At 55.0% G+C, this 21695-nt stretch overlaps 1 protein-coding gene across 1 annotated transcript in view; it reads left to right on the top strand.

The window, feature by feature from the left end:
• Positions 1-21695, top strand: part of GALNT14 (polypeptide N-acetylgalactosaminyltransferase 14) — a 192005-nt gene that overhangs the window by 114167 nt on the left and 56143 nt on the right. The window contains exon 2 of the mRNA XM_036263452.1: positions 9418-9587. Within this exon, the coding sequence (XP_036119345.1) occupies positions 9418-9587 (170 nt within the window). The remainder of the gene's footprint in view (positions 1-9417; positions 9588-21695) is intronic.

Raw genomic sequence — 21695 nt, 5'->3', positions numbered from 1 at the left:
TGGGAGGGAGGGAAAGAGAGAGGGAGAGAGAGAGAGAAACGTTGACGTGAGAGGGACATATCGACTGGTTGCCTCCCGCGTGACCCCAAGTGGGACCTGGGATGAACTGCAACCAAGGTACATGCCCTTGACCAGAATCGAACCCATGTCTCATTGGTCCGTGGCCGATGCTCAACCGCTGAGCCAAACCGGCCAGGGCTCACCTGCCTGGGTTTAATCCCAGCACCTCCACTCACTATCTGTGTGACCATGGCCAAGTCCCTTAGCTCCTCAAACCTCCGTTTCCCCTTCAGTAAAATAGGTTCATAATAGTGCCTGCTCCAGGCTTGTTCTCAGTATTCAATGAGTGACGTTTTGGGGACAGAGCCTGGCACAAAGTAAACTCTACAAAACTAGTCACGTGATAGTTGTTCTGCGTGATGTCCCGTGTGAGGACTGGTCACCCTTTCTCGTCTGCCCTTTCCCTCGGCTCTCCACAGCCTTCTCCGTTGATCCCTCCACGGTCGTCTGCCCGAGTAGCACCCAGAGGGAGAGCTGAACAAGCTGCAAACCTTGCTAAACACATTCCTGTAAGTGTAGCTGCCGGGCTGGTCGTTCCAGCCCTTGGAAGCCAAGCCCAGGAGGCCTGGAGAAGACCCTCCGGGCTGATGGCAGCGGGGGAGAGGGGCAGTTGAGCAGGGAGACCTGACCTCCAGCTCCTTGACCAGACGGGGGAGACTTGAAGTCACAAGCAGGTTCTGGCTTCTGACCCCACGTCTGAGATCTCCAGGTCTCTCCCCTGAATTGCCCCAAACAGCTTCTGCTCCCCTCCACCACAGGCAGACGAACGGGTTACCACAGAGGCCCCGCAAGCTCAATTTCTAGCCTAAGCGGGTGATAATCCTACGTATTATACGTCTTAAAGCAGTTTCCTCATCCTAACATTTGTATGGCACCTAACAAACCCATGTCCGAGGTGCAGCTTTTGGACCGAAAAGCCCAGTCGAGTCCCAGGAAACATGGGCGACGACAAGACCTACTGCCGGATAGCAGGTGATGTCCAGTCGCCGTGCATGCTGTCAGGGCCCCCCTCTCCGCCACGAGCGAGGAAGAGACTCAACATAAACTGGCTGAGTGCAAATTGCCTTTTCTCTCCATTAGCATTCAGTCCCCAGAAGGAAAACTGGTAACCACAGCAATGTTGACGATACTGTCACACATGCATTACGTTTGCCAAGCAGTTTTTCATGTCTGATCTCATTTCTGAGATCTCATTCTATTGTGGGGGTGAAGATTAGTACTGTCCTTGGGGTGGAGGAAGAAACCAAACCACCAGAGGTGGAAGGACACGCCGCAGACCAGGTGCAGGTCCGGCTTCCCAGTCTCCGGCTCGCTCACGGCATCTGTGGGACTGGAGGTTCCCCTTCTCCGCCCAGCTTGCCTCCCACACAAAACCCTGCGGCTCTGCATTTCTTCCAGGTGAAACTGGCTTGAGATGTACCGGGGCCCCTCCGCAGGAGAAAAGGAGTGACCTAGGATGAACACATTTCCTTTGATTGCATTCTTCCATCCTTTGTCTCTCGGACCCACTCCTGTGAACCCATTACTGTCCCTGGGGTCACGGTTTGGTGGTCTGCAGGCCACATGCGGCCCACAGGCATATTTTGTTTTGCCCGAAGGGAGGTGTAAAGCAGTGTAACTAGGCAGTTATTTGGCAGTAGCTACAAGGTACTCACTTACATTTTGCTTCTCAGTGACCCTGAAGGCATGCTCATTTGTGACCCCTGCTAGATATCTTGGTTCAGAAGGGCCCCTTGAAAATTGCTTGCCTTCGTAGCAATTCCTGAGGCTAAAGAACTTTCTGAAGATGCCAGAGATATTTCCCGGCCCCGTCCAGGCGAAGGAGGAGAGAGGAGACTGATTTTAGAGGGAGCCCGCTTCTGTCCCTGAGAAATCAAAATCTTCTTTTTAGTGATTTTTTTTTTTCCTTCTAGAAATGGCTTCCAGTGGGGTGAGCCTCTGACATTGAGGTCCCATGTCCGTCCTGCTGGAGGCCACTCTGGCCATGTTGTTGGGCCACCCCAGCTGGAGCCGGCCTCCGTTTCTCTTGCACCCGGTCCTGAGAGACGCCACAGCATCACTCGTGCAGACCTGCCCTCCGTCTGACGAGGTGGCCCTGCACCGAGGCGGGTCAGCTGTGCAGACCAGAGGCAGCATGTTTCGGCAGTCAGCCCTGCCCGGCTGGAGGCTACCCTTCCTGAGCCCACTTCTGATTCTTGTCTTCCCAAGTCCAAGCCCTTTCTTTGGTCTCTCCCAGGCACCGGTCCCCTCTCCGTGCATGCTGTCCTCGGTGTCTGCTCATCCACCCTCCTGTGCCATCATGCTGTCCCCCAAATCCTCCTTCTCTGGACCCCATGTGGGTTCCTGGCTCCTTCCCGCCTCCATCTCCTGTTGTCTGGGTTCCAGAGCTGGAAGGGCCCGAGGCTCCTCGTGGTCCAGTGATCAGCTCCCATCTGTGAACACAGAGAAGGTGATAAGAGAGAAGAGGCTGCACAAATAAATGGTGTGGGTGGGGCCAGCTCTCTCTCAGTCCTCCTGCTCACCAGTACCCGGGTGGTGGTATTTCTCAAGCAAGCGACAAGGGACTGAGCTGCCTGTCTCCATACAGGCACTGTGTTCAGCCTGTGGTGTGGAAGTCATGGGGTCTTGGGTAGGAAAGCAGCAGACACGTGGTGTTCGTGCTCACGCACCCGGGCACGTGCTGGCCCAGCATCTTCCCCGGGCACACGGACTTACACTTCCCGGGCACCTCCCCCTCACGCTCATTAGTAAGCAAATCAATCTCCATATAGGGTCCAAATGGTGAGAGTTTCTTTATTTCTATTCCAGAAACAAAAAGCTGGGCTTCTGTCCATTCTGTTAATCACATTATATTTCACAGTTGGAGTTTTCAGGCAATTAGAATTATCAGAACTTTTCTTCTTCCAGAAAGCTTAAAGCGTCCCCCAAAGCTGTGTTTGCATGTGGCGTGCGGTGGGGATCGAGGTGGTGAGCGTGTGTGTCGGGGCCGTGGCGGGAGGAAACAGCCGGGAGGTGGTGGCTGCTGTCAGAGACTAAATGAGACTGAAACCAGATGGAGGAAAAGCCAGCGTCCTAGAGGGCTCTAGACGTGGGGTCCGGGCGGGCCGACCCCCCAGGGCCTGCTCCCAGCATTATCTAGGCATCTGGCATTGGAGGGAGGGAGGGCGGGGGAGAAGGAAAGTGGGGACCAGGGACAAAAGGGGGTAGATGAGAAGAGTAAACTCAGCTTTGCCGATCACGTGCCACCTCATTTGGCCTGAGAAAGAGCCCTATGCCCTCTGTTATATGTCCACTTCATCCATCAAACTCTTCGAGGAGTGACTTTCATATAATTAATACTAACCATTAAACTACAGCATTGAAGAAGCAATTGCCTAATTCTGAGGAAAATTTAAATTTATTAACAGCACCCGAGATAAAATGAATACCAAAGGGAAGGAGAGAAAACCCTGCAGAAGATAAATAGAAAGCCAAGTGGGATATTGACTTGATCCTTCTCCAGTGCAGGGTAATTTGGCTTCTAAAGTGAGTTAGATCATAATAAATTAAATTTAGATTTCTGCACATCAGTTAAATAACTCCCAAGACAGAATTGCTGTGAGAGGAAGAGGTGATAATACATGGTGGAAATATGAAAATGAAGATCTTATCTGATAATCCATAATTGATGTGCTGTCCCCTGGTGAGGGAAAGAGGGTTTTCCAGCTCCTTCCTTTGTCCTGAGCTCAGGAGAGCAAGGGGCTGGCTCGCCCCCCTTCCTGTGGTTTGAGTCTGTCTTGCACAGTGGGGGTGTCTGTTAGCAGTCATTCTTTTCCCGACCTCTCAATCTGGGGAGGACTTATGGGGCAGGGGTTATGCTGTTCTCTTCACCATCGACGGGCCCTGGGAAAATACGGAGCCTGCCCAGCTGGGTCGACAACAGAACAGTAGAGTGAGCACATACTTCGATATTCTTGCAACTGCCCAGCATGGGGAGCAACTGGCCTGTGGATGAGAGAACCATCTGGTGATGTGGAAGGAACCCCACCAGCTTTGAAGGCAAGTGTCTTAGGTTAGAGTCTCAGAAGCAAACTCACTGTCTGCGTGGTTTCAAGCAAGCTCCTTGGCTTCCCTGAGACTCAGTTTTCACATCTGCGAAATGGGAACAATATAACTGGCCTGCCGCCTTCACGGGGGTAACAGAAATGAGATAATCCAGTGAAATCCTTCGCAGAGTCTCCACATTTCCCTGTGGCCGGTTTGGTATGGACTTCCCGTCATTATTAGGCTGTTCGTTTCTAAAAGTGACCCGGGTTCTTTTTCAAAGGACTTTTGTTCTTTGCTCATTTTCTGTTCCATAGTTTAACCATTTTATCTGCAGTTATGCTTTATTTTGTATCTGAATTCCTGTATCTGAAGTCCTTAGACGATCAAAATATATGGTTTCTAGTGTCGCTGACTCTCAGTGACGCGCTGACTCTCAGTGACGCGCTGACTCTCAGTGATGCGCTGACTCTCAGTGATGCGCTGACTCGTGTGTCTGGTCAGTTTTGCTGGGATTTCACCCACTGCACGTTAGGTTTGTGAGAGTCAGAGCGCGTCTGAGGCACCCTCGCTCACCGCTGGCCCGGGAGTGCTGGCAGGAGGCATGGCGGCGGGTCCGTGTGCCCAGTAATGACAGGTCACAGCGTTTTCAGGCAGCACGAGGAAACCTGGATTTCCCAGTCAGGCTATCGCGAGCAGGGGCGGCCTGGTCGTACACCTTGGATAGAAGGCTTCCCAGGCTGTTTGAATTCCCTGATGAGCCCCATCGGACTGAGTTGGTCCAGGTCTTGACCCTTTGGTATGTGTTTGCCCTCTTCTCGGTCATTTTTCATCGTGAGCCCCAGCTGGCGGAACCAGAGGGTGGAAAGCCGGGACACGTGGTAGTTGCCATGAACTATTTGAAAGGTATGAGAAAGATTAGACTTTATCAAACAGTCTCGGGGATAAAGCCAGGAGATTACCAGGAAACAGATTCTGGTTTGATATCAGAGGGAAACTTCTAGAAGCTGCAGTCCTTGGAGGCTTGGCGTGGGCTACTTGGGACCTCTGAGTCCCTGGCCGGACCCAGGAGGGATGTCCACTGGACAACGGAATGTTATGCTGGGGTGTCACACACTGAACTAATAGGTGAATTATATCATCTTTAAAAATGTTATATCATTTGTTTTTAATTACGACCTTCTCCTGGGTTAGCCTAGCACCCCCACCTTCCCGCAGGCCTGCGACTGCGCACTTCCTTGCCCTGGCTGTCGGAGGGAGGAAGCCTGCTGCTGGGTGGAGAGTGAGGAGCAAGGGGGTGAGGGCGAGAGGGGAGCAGACGTCCTCCATCCGAGGGAGGCAGATCCCTGAGCACAGACGAACCCAGCAGAGCGGTGTGAGGCTGGGACAAGGCCGCCGCCTCACGGTGCAGATGGGAGCCGGCGCCAGGCCGCCCGGTGCAGATCCTGGCTCCGGCTGGGGCCGCCTCGGGGACAGTGGGCAAGTTACTCAGTCTCTCTGAGCCTCAGCATCCCCCCTTTATAAAATGTGAATGGTGCTGTTGACATCCATTATTGTTGGGGATTAAATGTAAATGTTTATGAGACGCGATAGGGAACCCCCGATGTGTGAGCTGTTTTACGATCGGGCAAGTTTGCGAAGCTTTATTCAGGAGCCTCACAGTTCAGACAGAGTAGGATAGAAGCCTTATGAAGACAGATGTTCTCTTTCTTTTTTTATTTTGTGCCTCCTCACTGGAGAATATTGTTTTCATTAATCTTTAGATAGAGCAGAAGGGAGGGGGTGAGGAGAGAGAGAGAGAAACATCAATGTGAGAGAGACACACAGCCCCACATAACCCTGACAGGGGCTGGGGATCGAACCTGCAGCCCAGGTACGTGTCCTTGATCGGGAATCAAATTCGTGGTGAAGGGGAACAGACGTCCTCCGCTGAGCCCAACAGGCCGGGGCGAGGTGTTCTCATGTTATAGGTAGAAAAGGAGAGACTTAGGGCAACAACAGAGACTCGTGGTACCGAGCTGGGGCAGGGGGGAGTGGAAGTAGTGGCCATGGAGGCAGTTTCAGAACCAGACAGAAGGGAAGCCTTACCCTTGGGTTCCCGAGCCCAGTGTCCGCTCGAAGCCAGTGCGAGAAAATGGGCCGGGAGAGGGCGGAGGAGAGGGAGTTCAAGGTTCCTCGTGGAAGCATGGTGGGAGGAAAGAAATTAAGCAACTTAACAGATGTGCTTTGAGCTTTTGTTTTGGGTGCCAAGTTATTTAAGCACTGGTCTTGGCCAAGGGTTTGGCCGACTTAATCAGACGTTTTCTATTTAAAAGATTGTTTTCTATTTGTAACATCGTACTTCGCATCTAACACACACTCGCTCTAGATTCAGTAAATTCTGGTTAGAAAGTTAAGTGGGGGCTTGCTCGGGGGTGTGGGTGGAGGTGAGGGCCACCCAGGAGCGGGCACAGTCCTGGGGTGAGGCCCTGTGGGGGTGCTGAGGTGTGCGTCACTTCTTGCCCTGGGAAGGTTTGGGGAGGTATAAGTCTGTCCGGTGGCTTTCCTGGATGGTCACATGGGCCAGGAGCGAGTGGGTACAAGGTACTGCCCTCTCTCTGGACCCTCAGATGCGGGGGGTACTTGGAAACCAAGGCTACATTAGTGCTGGAAGTATCTGGGGAGCCAGCGACCCTTCGGAAATCCCGGAGGCCCACAGCCAGCCTGTTTGGTGGGAAGCAATAGAAAAGTGGCTGACCCTTCCTGTGGACACGTCCTCGCTCCACTCCTCATGGGGGGCGGTTCTCTGTCCACTCACCCTCAGCAGAGGAGACACCCCTTGTTTCTGTCCATGGGAAGACAGCACAGACCCTGGCCTTGGGGGGCTCTGGGGAGGATTCAGCCAGGTGTCCCTTTACTTACTAGCTACCAACTTGGGCAAGCCACTGACTGGACCCCAGTTAGCCGACCCCTCCCTGTGCAGATGGGATTGTGCGTGGATTCTGTGACAGTGTCCAAGCTGCTTTGTAAAACTAATTGCTATTCAAATGGTAGTGCTATTATTTTACACACAGGTTCACCATTGTCAGTACGCCCAGACATCATGCTAGGGAGGCCAAGCTCTCTGCAGGGTGTCCCCCACACCCCTCGTGGGTCTCAGAGTGGAAAAGCACGGACCAGCTGTGAATATGACCTTCTGAGGAGCAGCCCCTCTAAGGACAGCCTTGTCCTGACGGTCCAGGTGGTCTCTCACCGGCCTGGCTGCTCTGGCTCTGGGCTCTCAGAGGCCAGAATCCCACTGCGTTCTCATGGCACCGTCTCCCAGGAGACAGATCCTGTCAAGGAGGCTTAACTGCCCCTAGGGTGGCGATTGCCAGGCTGAGCAGGTCACCCAGCCTCATGCCCTCTCGGCCTAGGCCTGGTCTGGTGGGAACAGAGTAGGGGATGAGGCCAAGAGGTTGGCTCCCTGCCTTCTCCCTGGGTGCTCGCCTTTCCCCGGCTCCTCCCCCAGCAGGGCCCCGTCCAGGCCGTCCTTCCCACCAGGTCGGTTTACTGAGGTCACCTCCCAGCTGGCCTCCTGTGAGAGTCTCCCCTCCCCCCACTCCATCCCACATGTGGCCAGAGACATTTCCCCTGACCTGCTTCATGCAGGCCCCGCTGCGTTCCGGCGTTTTCTGACACTGTTGCTCTCTCTGCAGTCCACTCTGCCCCCCCATTCCTGAGCTGCCATTCTTGGAACAGACTTTCCTCCTCCAGGCCTTCCTGCCTTTTATCTGGATTTTCACTACACACATATTTCCCCTCCCCATCTCCTCCTAAGCAAAGTAAAATTCCTGCTCAGCCTTCAAGCTCTGACTCATTTGCCGCTTCTTCCAGGAAGCCCTTCCCATTCCCCTGAGGCTGCGTGTCCGTCTGCAGCACCGCAGCCCCCGAGAGCATGGCCTCCAGCTCTGCCTCTCCCTGCACAGTACAGAGCACTGGGGGCTCGCAGCTGATTAGAGAATTGCAATGAATTAAAGTGGGAATGAGTTAGCAGGAGGCGGTCAGGACCCCATGGTGCTTCCCCGGAAAGGGGGGTCAGGTCACCCTGCGGTGACGTTCCCAAAACAGGTGACAGCTCTCGGGCTGTGACATTGCACAGCACAGGCCTGGGAGTTTCACATCCCACCCCGAGTTCCCTCTGTGTAGCAACAGTATCACAGGACATTAATAAAATCAATTATTGGATAAAAATCACTGGTTTCTAAAGCTTCATTTTGTCCTATTAGCAGGAGAATGCTGTTTCTAAAGGAGATAACGCGAGAGAGAGGGGGATAGAGAGAGAGAGAGAGATCAATTACCAGATTAGGCCGAGAGGCGCCTGGGGAAAATGTGCACACTGGCAAGTGGCCCCCTTACCTGCCACGTGTGGGCCAAGCGCCTGCGCTGTGGTCTGTGGGCCTGCCTGGGCCTTCCTGTCAGTCCCCCAAGTGAAGAAGGGCGTCCTGGCCAGTGATGGGATGGGCGGTACCCAGGCAGCTGTGGACACTTGCTTAGCAAGTAGGCTCAGTAACACACGAGTGAGCATCTCCCCCACGGTGGGCTCCGCCACCGTCCATCTGGGCGACCTCAGACAAGCCAGTCACCTTTGCGAAACCTTCATTCCCGACTCAGTGCAGAGGGTTTGGGGAGGACGAAATGAGATCATGGACGGGGAAACCACCTTCTACCTTCTACAGTGCTGTCTCCCAGAGGGAACCGGCTATTACTTGCTCCCCATCGATGCTTCTTAACACTAATCAGATTCCTGGGTTGGAAGGAGAAAGGAACTCATAGGTGACTGTCCAGTGGCAGCACACCATTTTAGATGGAGCGCCTCCTTCTCCTCCCTGCCCGCGGACGGGAATGGCGGTCATTGTGTGCCCACTCAGCCCCTGCGTCGGCAATTTCAGTCACGTGTTCTCAAATGACCCTGGAGAGGTGGCCCCTGGAGCCGGGATTCTGAGGTCCACTTCCTAGTTGTGGGATGCTGAGCGAGGTACTTGCCGGTGAGGCTGTCTCCCTGTCTGCATAATGGGAACGTGAGCATGTCTGTCTCGGAACCACCGTGAGAAATCCACAAGAGCACGCGAGGACAGTCCCCGCATGGCGCCTGGGGGGCCGTGCTCAGTAAACGGTAGCTGCCGTTCTGGCGGCTCTGTTGATTGTTATCGCTGATGGTTTTATCAACGTCCCACCTCTGGCCCCATCTGTGGGCTAAACCTTTCCAGAACAAGCCTGGTCTCCGCTCTGGGCTCTGACAGACGGACAGACGGACAGACGGGCTGGTGGAGGGCTGGGAGCTGTTCTCACAGATTTCCCATTCATGTCACACAGATTTTGGATGCTGACTGGGATGACCTGTGGGACCAGTTTGATGAGCGGCGGTATCTGAATGCCAAAAGGTGGCGCGTGGGTGACGATCCCTATAAGCTGTACGCTTTCAACCAGCGGGAGAGCGAGCGGATCTCCAGCAATCGGGCCATCCCGGACACTCGCCACCTGAGGTACTCCTTCGGTCACCTCCCCTCCCTGTCGTCGGGACACGCCAGCGGCAGGCTCGCTCGGTGCAGCGCCCAGTGCCAGGTGCTGGCGCAGGCAAACCATTTGTTGCCAGTTGGTTGCTAGAGGGTTTAGGATGTGGCCCTTCACCACTGTCTGTGCTGCTGGCTGTTGTGAGCCGCCCCATGGAGAGGGTCGGAGGCTTCTTCCACCGGCAGCAGGGACTGGAAGTCCCTGCAACCAGAGACCCAGGGGGTGGACTCGACCTAGAACACCCCTGCTGCTGGCCTGAACGCTTCTGAAAGTCAGGCTTACATTATTCCTCTTAACACCCCCACGCCCTGATCCTGGTCCTTGGTGTTTGCTAAATTTTATTTAAATATTAGGCTATTTGATTCCCCTGAGCAGAGATTACATATAGGGTAACAGGGAAGAGGGAGGGGGCAGACCGCTGAGAAGCCCCACGGGGTCTCAGCCTGGTAGTGCCTCTCTGATCCAGATGCCGAGCCCTCCAGAGGGACAAAGAGACACCTCCCGGCCAAGAGAGGAGCTGGTGCCTCTGGGTGAAGCGTTGGGGCCGTGCCCCTGAATGCTCTCACCTGCATGCGTGCAGCAGGGAAGCTTTGGGAATTCCCTGAGCAGGCAGGTACAGAGGGATACCCCGAGCAGGACGAATGTCTGTGTTCACCCTGTTCTAGGATCTGAGAGGCAGAAATGAAAGAACTTTACAAAGACTGATGTCTGTGGGGGTTGTGGATGAAGAACCGAGCCTGTCCCCAAAGTTCCTCTGGTCCAGTCCTGGGCTCGGCAGCTAACCCAGTGAGTTCCATCTGTTCAGTAAGTGTGATCTGCTGGGACTGCAGCAAGAAGGGAAGAGAGGACTGAGATGAAAACCAGGCACCCTTTGGGAGGACAGAAAAGGAAAAGCGTACCAGCCACGTGTCTGCCTGAGGGGATTAACCTTGTCCTGTGGGAGCTGGGATTGCGTTACTCAAAGCATTTCCGATTCATGGATCCTAATCTTAAGGATCAGGAAGGGGAGAGGACAGGGATTGGGAATGAGGGCAAGCACATGGGACTAGACAGTCATGGCTGGGGTACTGAGCACCCACTGTGTGCGAAGCCCCAGGCGAGCACTGTGAGAGGCTACCAGTTGGATCAACCATCTCCAGGCCGAGTTTGGAGACAAACCTGTGCCCACATCGCTCTTGTGTTGGGAGTTCCAGAGACTGCCAGCAAAGCCTGGCATTCTTCCCTCAAATAGGCTGCACTGCAGGGTGACCTGTCTGTAGGTCTCCCACCTCCAACCCTTGCCTCCCGGGGAACCTGTGTTCGCGAGGTTGACGTCACCAGCGAAATCCCTTAATCCGGCTGTGATCCAGCCTCCCTGGTGTATACTGACGTCATCCTGTGGGCATGCCTGGGGCTTGCCTGTCTGGTCTGACAGAGCCCGGGGCCCTGCTTGGGCCTGCCTGCCCCAGCTCTGGTCAGCAGTGGCTGCTGGTGACCTACACCTGGACACTAGGGATTCTCAACAGAGACTGACATTTTGGGCTGGATAGTACTTTTTTTGTGGGGCTCCTGTGCATTGTAGGAACACCTCTGGCCTCTACCCACTAGATACCAATAGCAACCCCAAGTTGTCAAAACCAAAAAAAAATGTCTCTAGACATGGTCAAGTGTCCCCTGGGGACAAAATGAGAACCACTGCTATAAAGCCGGCCCCGCTTGTTACCCGAGTTCTTGAGAATGGAATGTAAGCACCCGCTATCAGCCCCAGCCAAGGACGAGCCATATCTTCCCTGAAAGGCAGAATCAAGCAGCAGGCAGGACGGCCCAGGGTTAAGGATGCAGACTTGGGGTCGAGATCACTCTGTTTCCAGGCCTGGCTGTGTCAGGACTTCGCCGCGTGAACTCACCATTGCCTGGCTCCTCTGGATGGCAATTGCCTCTTGAAAAAGGAGGATAAAAATAACAATAATGATACCTACCTAATGCGATTTCTGAAAGGATCTAATAAAATATATGTAAATTACTTGCCTACTCCATAGTAAATAGTCAAAACATTTCCATTGTGGTCACTGTTACAGGGTAACAATGTGAGCGGCCGACACTGCAGGGATGGAAGGGGAGGCCCAGGCAAGTGAGCAGTCAAAGCCCAGGTCTCAGGAAGGGGCACGGGGAAGATCACTAAGTTGTCAGGAGTGGGGGTGGGGCAGGGAGGGGCAGAAGAGGGTTTCAAGGTTAAGCTCAGTGTTAGAGAAAAGGGAGTGGTGGGCTCAAACCCGTACATATGGGCGTGGAGTGTAGACATGAGCCTGGATCTCAGCAGTTCTCAGTCCAGGCCTCCTAGAAGAACCACATGGGGAGCTTTGTAAAAGTGCTGATACCCAGACTCCAACCAGCTCAAGTCTCGCTTGTCTAAGCTCCCCAGGTGATTTTAATGAACTGTCAGGCTTAAGAACCCCTGCTCCAAGTGAGTGTTTCTCAAACTTAAATAGGCCAACTAACAAATCATGTGAGGGTCTTGTTAACCTCTGATTCAGCAGATCTGGGGTAGGACCTGTGGTCTGCATTTCTAACAGGTCCCCAGCAACTGATGCCACCAGTCCATGGATCACACTGAAAAGCAAGAGCTTAGAACAATAGTTATCGAAGTTGGTTCCACAATCTAGCAGACCAACAGCAACTGGCATCATTTGGGAGCTAGTTAGAAATGCAGATTCGTAAGCTTCAGCCCAGAACTTCCAAATCAGAAACCCCGGGGTGCACACTAGCAACCTGTGTCTTGACAAGCACCAGAGGTTATTCTGATGCCCCCGTTCAAGTTTGAAAAGCACAGGGCATCAGCTTACACTCGCACTTGCTTTTGTGGATCAGACGAGCTCTGTGGGTGGGTTGGTCCAGCTGAAAGACTCGGGGTTTGAATAGAAAGTAAAGGCCTTGGAATAAGGCCACCCACCTGCCTACACGCTGCAGCACCCTCCCTCTGTCCAGGCGACAGCACTTCTGTCCCAGGCCCTGTGATCCCTTTGGCTTCTCTGGCTCCTTCCTTCTCCTCCCCCTTCTCCCAGTTCCTTCAACAGTCGACATCACTTTTACCAAGAAGGTCCTGCTGTAGGGCCACTTCTGGACTGGGGTCTGTTGGCCCACACTGGATTCCTGATTCCTTTGTGGACCCCAACCCCCCTGATACAGGCTTCCCTCCACTTTTGTATTCCCATCATGCCTTGCAGCTGAGGCTCTACTATTTATGACACCGACTGCCCTCTGGGGGAAGTGATCTTTGATAACGTCTTCAGAGCCGGGTGTGTGATAGGAATTCAATAAATGTTGTTGAAACAAAAATGAAAGGGAGAGTAAGACTGGAAAGACAGTTGATGTCTCCCTCCCATCTGCCTTCTGCGCAAGGAGGAGAAGAGGCGCTAGAAGAAGCCCCTTCCCCTTCCCCTCCCATCCTCAAGGCCTTCAGAGGAGGGATCTGGGGAGCAGACTCACTTAAAGAAAAAGGCTTTTCCCCTTAAAGAGTTCTCATTACTGCAGAGAGAAGAGTGAAGACACAGCCTGTGGGAGGGGTCTGAGCTTATTAAATTTTCTCACCACAGTAATTGGGTTCGGATTTATAGGATGCGTTTGGACAGCGCCTGAACAGAGACCTATTAGCTGAGCATTAGCACAGAGCTGCGGAGAAGGCGGGCGCGGGGCGAACAGCCTGGAATCCAAGGAGGCAGCAGGTGGGGGAGGACGGGGAAGGTGGGCGCTGTGCACGTTCTCACCCGGCAGCGCTGTGCTGCTTGCAAAGCCCAGTGCGCCGGCCGTGGGAACCCCTGACGAGCGGGTCGTGGTGTGGCGTCCTGTGGTAGGAGAAGCCCCAGGGAGGCCCACGGCCTAATTTTCTTGTGTGGAATAGGACGGAGTAGCCACTTTTCTCCTGGGCCTTTGCCCCCAGAGCCCACGATGTTTGGGAGGCAGCCGGTTTGCCTGGAGCATGGCACAGCTGAGGGAGGAGGAGGAGGAGGTGAGACGGGCAGGCTTTCAAGCCCACTTTGCCAGGGTTTATGGGGTACCCAGGGTGGGCAGGGAGTGGCGCCCGGACCCGGGATGGTTTGGAAAGTGTCCACAGTTTCCAATGGGTCCCCTGTTCAGTCACCCTTTGGGGTTAAGAACGTCCCCTCCCCCACCCCACCCCTTCCATAATGTTTGACATTTCCACATTCTTGAGATTGAAACCTGGTGCCATGGGCCTTTAGACATGTGTTTGGTGTGGCCCATCCCTGCTCCTCTCTTGACGTTGTTTTCTCATCTGTAGTTGGATTTGAAGCTTGATCATTCAGCTACGTTGCCGCACAAGTGTAGGTCTATTCACCCTCCTGTGGTTGGTCTTCCCCACCATGTTTACACATCTGTACACTCTGCTCTCCCACCCTGCCTCAGTGGGCGCAAAGCACTGCACCCCCTTCAGGGCGTCCTAGCCCTAACCCCCCGAGGCCCATGATTCCGTTGACACTGATAAAGGCGTTAACTTTGTGACACTGCCTGGGTCCTGTAGGGCCACCTGTATCAGGGGTGGGGTGGTATGCCATATATAATTTACAGGCTGAGGAGGAGGCAGCATCCAGCTGGGGTGAGTCAGAGACTTCCCAGGGGAGTTCTGCTGTCTGTACGTCATTGACCGGCCCAACACACAGTCTCTGTTTTCCAGTTGTCCTGCCCCACATCCTGGTGACAACAGCCGGCTCTGCCATCATCCAATAGCACATAAAACATCTGACAGTCAAGGGGCCCTTAAATGGGAGCATACCTCTAGAAGGGAGGAAATATTTTGATGAAGCACATGTATATTTTTGCTGTCAGCCAGCAATATTTATTACAGGGTTGCTTTGATGGCAGGGGAGCAGGTAGGGTGACTGGGCCCAGGAGCCATGGGAGGACGGAGTTGGAGCTGGGAAGCCCCACCAGGTCACCTCCCTGGCCCGGCTGCTGGGATCGTTCCCCTCAGCATGATCCCCCGCCTTGTCCAGTCCAGTGCCGAGCTAAGTGGATCAGGCAATGGGATTGCTTGCCTAGAGGGAAAATTCCACACTTCAGTACATCTCACTAGGAGGACATTTTTCCTTTGCTCCTTTCTATCCTGGGAAATGAAGGAGTAGAGGCCCGGTCTTGTTCGCATTTCTCCCTCCTTGTATTTACTTGGTTGGAATGGCTGCCAAAGATCATCATCATTTCTTTCCTTGTACTCGTCACTTAGCAGTAATAGGATAAAAATCTTTACGGCTGGAAAGGCTAAGCATAAAAAATGTTCATGTTCCCTGTGAGTCAAGGCTGTTCCACCAGCTCAGCACAGAGCCGGTGATTCCACGCCAAGGTGGCGGGAGGGGAGGGGAAACCCATCACAGACACTTAGCTTTTGCAAACAAGCTCCCCATCTGCTGCTCCCTGGCCCCTCCTGGGCACCATTTCTCAGTGCAGGAGTTTGCGAGCCTGTTGTCAGTGGCTCTGAGTGCACTTCACCCCAGAGCATCTCAGGGAGCTCTGGAGGGGGCAGCGGAAGGAGTTTCTGAACACCCTGGAGAGCTGTGTCTGCTGCGCTGGGCAGCTGCGTGAGTGCCCAGGGCCTTGGAATGGTCCTCACCAGGGTGGGGAGAAGAAAGACCACAGAGGCTGAGCCAACAGGGCCTCTGGGCCAGGGTTCCTTTCACTCCCAGTCCCCTGGTCCTGACACCCACCCCTCCCGCCCCTGCTGCTCTGTGCGTTTCAGACAGATTTCCCCAAGGGGCAAGGCAGCTCCTCGGCCTTGGGATGGGGACTCGTCAAGAAAACCTGCTGATGAGAATTCATCTGGACAAATTGCCCTCGCTAATGTTTTCTCACACCCTGGTTCCTAGTTGATTTCCACCAACTTTGACTTTGCATTGTGTACCCCATTCATTCATTCATTCATTGTTTTTCTATTCACGTGCTCATTCATCCGCTCAACACACCTATTGAGCACTAAGCACATGCTAAGCCCTGTGCTAGGAACTGGCCCCCACTCCCCAGGAGCTCGTGGGCTAGTGGGAGACATGCACGTGGATGGATTCCTGATGCTCGAATGTGGATTGCCCTGAGGCCTGTACTTGATTCTGGAATTCATGCACAGACTTCCTGCGCTCAGTTTCCAAGCACTCATCTCCTGCCTGGTCCCTGGTTTGAGTGGCGCTACTTCCGTCTTGGCCATGGAGCAAATCACAAGAGTTAGGAGGCTTCCGGCAAAACGATAGTACAACGTCAGGCCGGGCTGTGGAAAAGGAGTTGCACGTGGATGGGAGGCAGAGGCTTGCTGAAGACGGCATCTGGACCGGCCCCGGGGCAGACAGGTCGGAGTTAGCCGGTGGTGGGCACACCCAGCTGAGAGAACAGCATATGCAAAGACAAGGAGGCGGAAAGCCACAGCGTTTGGTGGGAGTCAGCCCCGTTTCCTTGGACCACGGGATGACAGAGGGGAAGGAAAATATTCCTGGAAGAGAAACTTGGGGTCGCGTTGGGGCAAGATCTTGAGTTCAGGGTAAGGAGCTGAGAGTCGATGTGGTTCACCCTGGAATGCTCCGACTTCCGTGCTGTCACCATCACGACAGCCGACAGGTGCCCTGGAAGCCCACTCCTGGCCGGAACCGCATCTGCGAGCTCCTGCCAGGGGATGGGGACGAAGGCAGGACTGGACAGAACGGTGCCGGGCAGCAGTGATGTACCTCCCTCCCCAAGAGAAGGGGGGCAACAGGAAGTACCGGCTTGGCTTGAACCCAGTCCCACCCGCCCACAGCGCGCAGAGGTCCAGCTGCTCCCCATCTTTGCTCTCCGTCGCTTGCTATCGTCTGTCTTTCATTTTAACTTTTTCAGAGCCTGAGTGGTGGTGTCTTCTTGTGGTTTGAATGAGCCTTTCCCCAGTGTATTGGCCACTTGAATACGCAGTCAAGGGTTCTGCCTCTGCTCTATTGGCCTTCCTGTGCCCTTTGCCCAAGAACCAAGCACAACTTTTAGTCCATTTTCTCCTCTGATGATTCTCGTTGTTCCGTCCGCGTCTTGGCAGCATGATAAAATTGGGGTGGGGGGCACGAGACTGAGCTGAGAAGACCCACGCCCTGTCTAGGATATTGCCTGACCCCTCGGCAATCTGCTGTCTGTTTCCTACTATAGGGGGAGAAATAGTCAGAGATGGTTATTAAGGTCACTTCCAGCGCTGTCTGCTGGTTGGAAATACTTCTGCCGAGAAGGACGTGTGGGAACTGCCTAAGGAACGGCTTCGGATTGGAGACTATTTTCGGATGCATCCCTCCTCCAGCCCAGCCGTGGCTCCCCTCCCCCAGGGCCCTGGATTGCTATTTCCCCTCACATACTCCCCTTCCCAACAGGGCGCGAGGACCTGCCAAACCATCAGCGCTGCCCCTTTCATCGCTGCATTGTCCCCTTCCTGTGCTGCCTTCCTGGGCCCCGCGCCTTCCCCTCGGCAGAGGTCACCAGACCCCCTGCGGCTGAAATACAGAGGTCAGCGTGGGACCGCCTCTGGCTTATCTGAAGGCCGGATCTAGCAAGCACGAGGCGGCAGAGCTGTTCGCTCCTGCAGGTGGCACTTCCTGTGCATGGCCGCCCGGCTGCACGCTGGTCCCCTGCCCGCAGTCTTCAGCCTCGAGTAAGGAGTCGGAACAGGCAGACTTTTCCCCTTCAAAACCCAGAACGCGGTCATGTTCGGTTACCGTTTCCCGGTGCTTTAAAGAACCGCCGGCTCGGCTGGGTGTGAGGCTGAAGCAGGGCCGGCAGGACCGGTGCGGGCATCTGGGCCCATCCCTGAGTAAAGGCGACCCTCTCGGGGAGTCCTTGGAGCAGAATAACCACCCCTTTCAATTATGCGAGACTACAAAATGCTCTCACTCCTTCTCATGCGTCCTCAGCAGCCCCTGGGGTGAGTGGGTCAGCACTTTCACAAGGGAGGAAACCGAGGCCCAGGCAAGGCGACTGGTTAACAGGAGACTAGTTAGCTGGGTGGGCTGTGGGGTTAGGCCCCTCTGCCAGTGCCTAGCTGGTCCTTGCATTGTTACTTACACTCCTTGTGTAATACTCGGTTTCCTTGTGGGAATACTAATGGTCCCCAGGGCTGCTGTGAGGGTGAGCGAATCCACAGCCCATGGTGAAGGCCGGGCACAGTCTTTGGCCTCTGTTGACACTCGGTGACTGTGGTAGCTGTGGTGATGAGTAGTCGGATGGGTATCGGGATCGACATCAGCACACGGGCCCCCCATCTCTTTGCTGCCCCGCGGCTGCAGGTAGAGGCAGGGCAGAGAGGGTGACGGCCCCGAAGGAGGAAGGGGTGATGTGGATGACTTGGCAGAGGTCCTGGATTGGCGCCCTGTTCCATCTCTGAGTTGGCTGCGCTCCAAGGACAAGGTGGGGCAGGGTTGGAGGGAACAAGGCGGGCACAGAGCTGCCTCAGCCTCGGCCCCTTGCCCCGAATGCTCAACTTGCCTGACTGTCGAAGTCACTTTAGAACTGGGCAGCAGACGACTCCATGAGGCCATTGCGATGCCAGGGCTGGTGCACTTCATACTTCTAAGATGCTGGGGATAGAAGCCAGCCCAGCAGAGGGAGAGCGTAAGGGCCGGGGGCCAGGAAGCACCGCACATGTTTGACAGGAGTTGAAAAGAGCAGAGGGGCGATGACAACTGGAGGGGGTGCGTGCTGTGGCAGGGAGGCTGCTGCAGCGACAGCCGGCGGGATGGAGCGGTGCAATCAGTGGGGCCCTGGGGCGGCTGCGAAGCAAGCTGAAGACTGTGTGATGTGGAGGACAAGGCTCTGCGAAGGGACCCGTGGAGGCACGGAGCCAGCCCAGGTTCCAGCCAGGCTAGCAAGGAACAAGATCAGCAAGTGCCCCTCGTGATTATCCTTGGTGTTTCCGATAGAGCAAGAGGAAACCCTTATGTTTGATTGGAGGTTATTATATCCAGACAGCTCTCGCCCTCTGCCCTCACCTGATCCTCACAATGACCTTGAAGCTAGCCAGAGCATCCTTCTCCTGCTTCCCCCTCCTCCCTGCCTGTCTCTCCTTGATTCATCATATAGGCACATCGTACAGACACGTCTCTCTGAGCCCCGGGGACCTCCTGTCAAGACAGCATGCACCCGTCTTGTTGTCACCTGCCTCATGTCAGCAGGCTCTGCTGTTCACCCTTGACCGAAGCCCCAGTCCTTAGTCCTATTTGTCTCTCACCCTCATTTCGTTGAGATAGCTCTTGACCCCTAACCTTGCCGCCATGCTCATTTGCTGTCCCCTCTTGCCTGGGTGACTGCAGCAGCCCCCGCTGCCCTCCCACTTGGCTCCGGCCCGCACAGTCTGCTCCACGCCTCCTGCAGGGAGCTTTCCAAAGGCACACACGCCAGCAGCTGCCCCTCCCCCGAAGGCATTCCACCCAGCCGGGCCCAGGGTGTGCAGCTGCCTGTACCCGCAGGTTCACGCCCCCGTCTTGGCTGCTCTCTTGGTGCAGCCCTTGGACTGTTCAGGAACCCAGCTGGCGGGTCCCCTCTCCAGGAAGAGATCTTGTCGGCTCAGGCCAGTCTGGCAACAGCTCCTCACTCCCAGCTCCCCTCTCAGCAGCATCTGCACCCCAAGTTGCAAGCATCAGTTTCATCCCTGTCCCCTTCGAGCCCCTGGCGACGTGGGGCAGGGGTGCTGACTCATCTGTGTCTCCCTCCCGAGCCTGGCATGGCGCCTGGCACTCAGACTCCTCTGTAGCCATCTGCTGAGTGAATGTGCACTCAGACCTCACTGGACTTATTCTCAAGCTTCCTTCTGAGACACCAGGGTTTGGGAGTGCAGGTGTGGAGATGAATTCTTACAACAGGGAGAAAATCAAATCACGGGAAATTTAAAACCGCCTTCACTCAACAAAGGAGACTGTGTGTTAGCACATAAATCCAAGACCACAATCAGCCAGCCTTATTGATCAGAAGTGAGGCCCCTGACACGTGCCAGGCACCTTATATATGTTCTCTCCCTTCAGCCTCACAGCAGCTTTGCTGGGATCCTGGTCTTAGAGGTGAGGACATTGACTCCACTCGGTTGAGTGACTTGCCCAGAGGAACTTGAAGTTGGAAAGTGGCCCCTACCCCCCGAGGAAGACAGCACCGGGAGAGGGAAAGGGTGTGGCCCCAGGTCATGGGCAAGCAGCACCCGGGAGAAGTCACTTGGGTCGGCCACTGTGCAGCGTTACAGTCGCGGCAGCCCTAGAAGGGAAGGTAGCAGGATGGGAGGTGGGTGGAGGTTGTGGCTAGGGCAGGACCAGGGCAGTGACTGTCCAGGTTTGCAGGGACAGAAGGCTCGAAGGGGGCTGTGCGGCCGGAGGGAGGGTAACCTGAGGGGGAGGCCTAGAGATGCAGCCATTGCTTAGCTTCAGGTGGCTACTGAAGATAGAGTGACATGTATGACGCGGTGCATCGTCCAGGTTACTGTGCAGATGGGGAGGAAGCGATGGAGGAGGGTCTGCAGGCGGAGGAGCAGTCAGGAGGCCGTTACAGTTCGGCCGCCAAGGGTGTTGGCCTGACGGAAGTGAGACTGTGAAGAGGTGGTGGCAGCTGAATTCGGTGCAGGACTGACCCAGGGACGGACTGACTGACCAGAGGGTACAGGAAGGCATGGGAAGCCTTTGCTTTGACCTCCCCACCCCAGACCTCCCAGAGGGACACACCGTTGTGAGTCCTGGAGAAGAAGTCGTGGGACACGGCCCCACCACACCATTCCTGAGTCAGCGTGCTTGGCCTGGTGACATCGGAGTCACTAGGCTACAAGACTTGTCTCAGCTGCTTCCATTTGAGGGACTTCCCCCCACTAGGTTGAAGGAGGGGTGACTCTTCTCTAACCCTTTAGCTGGAAGGTCTGAAGAATATCAGGAAATAACTCAGGGACTAGCAAGGGGAGACATCCTTCTTTAGCAGGTGAGGGATAGCCCGGATTTGTGATTTTTCCATCCTTCTAGACCCTTTCAGCATGAGGCCTTCAAGACCAAAGATGGAGAGAAAGGTCAGGATGAAATAAGGGTTCGAGCCAGCGAGCCAGATGACCGTCAGAGGTCGTTCGAGTGGAACGCACGGGAGCGCAGAGCTGGGAGCGGACCATCTGGCTCTGCCCAGCTCCGCTGCTCACGGGCTGCGACCTCACAGTCTCCTCGGCGAGAGCAGAGGACCCGCCCCAGAGGACGCCTGAGACATGGCGAGGGTTCAGTAAATGTTATCTATTATTACTACTGTGCAGTGTGACTCAAGCCATGCTAAAATAAGGCTGGAAGGAGCCCTAGTCTCAGACGCTGAGCAATCTTTTTCAGGAAACTTCAAAAATAAGCCTTGGCTCACCTCCACACTCGGGGCCCGGCTAGACTTAGCGTTTGCCTTTTGAGAACACCTCCCCGGCCCCCGTGCATGTGTGCACACATGCACACATGTGCACACAGCTGCCGACTGGGTGGTGCTTGGTCCCCCCTAACACAGGTCCTGTGGCATCCCCAGAGAAGCCTCCTCGCGGCCTCCCGAGGGCAGCGATCTTCCTGGGAGAAGTCGCCACCACCTCCACGGGTATCACCAAACCTCAGTGTCCCACTCACCTCGAAGGGGCTGGTCAGCATCAAAGACCAGAGTTAGTTGTCTGGAAACGCAGAGGGGCCCTGGCGCAGGCTGGAGCAATGGTCATTTCTAGGAGGTCTCAATTCTGCAAGTCAGGAGAGAGCCAGATTGAACTTCATAGCATGGGCAGCAGAAGGGCCCGAGGAGACGTGGGGCCAGGGATTGGAGAAACCAGAGCGACTTGGTAGCCGCAGCAGCTCCAAGGACAGAGTTGGGGCTGCTGGTCCCAGAGCAGAGAGTGGAGATGCCTGTGGGCCCAGTATCCGTGCTGTCCGCAGAGGGTGGTCAGACGGGCTCACATACTACCGGGGAGGGAACCTGGGTGGCAGCTGGTGAGTTAGTGCCCATCTGATCCATGGAGCTGGGGGGAGGGGGAGACTCCGAGGGAGGTTTCCTTAAAGTTAAATTTGACAATGTAGGGTTTTCAGTCATTCTGAGATTGCAGCGTTTTCTGGTGTTTAAATACCCTTAAA

The sequence above is a fragment of the Molossus molossus genome, unplaced genomic scaffold, assembly GCF_014108415.1.
Source record: "Molossus molossus isolate mMolMol1 unplaced genomic scaffold, mMolMol1.p scaffold_m16_p_15, whole genome shotgun sequence".
Lineage (NCBI taxonomy): Eukaryota > Metazoa > Chordata > Mammalia > Chiroptera > Molossidae > Molossus > Molossus molossus.
The sequence above is the reverse complement of the archived record's forward strand: the minus strand, read 5'-3'. Positions and strand labels throughout refer to the sequence as shown.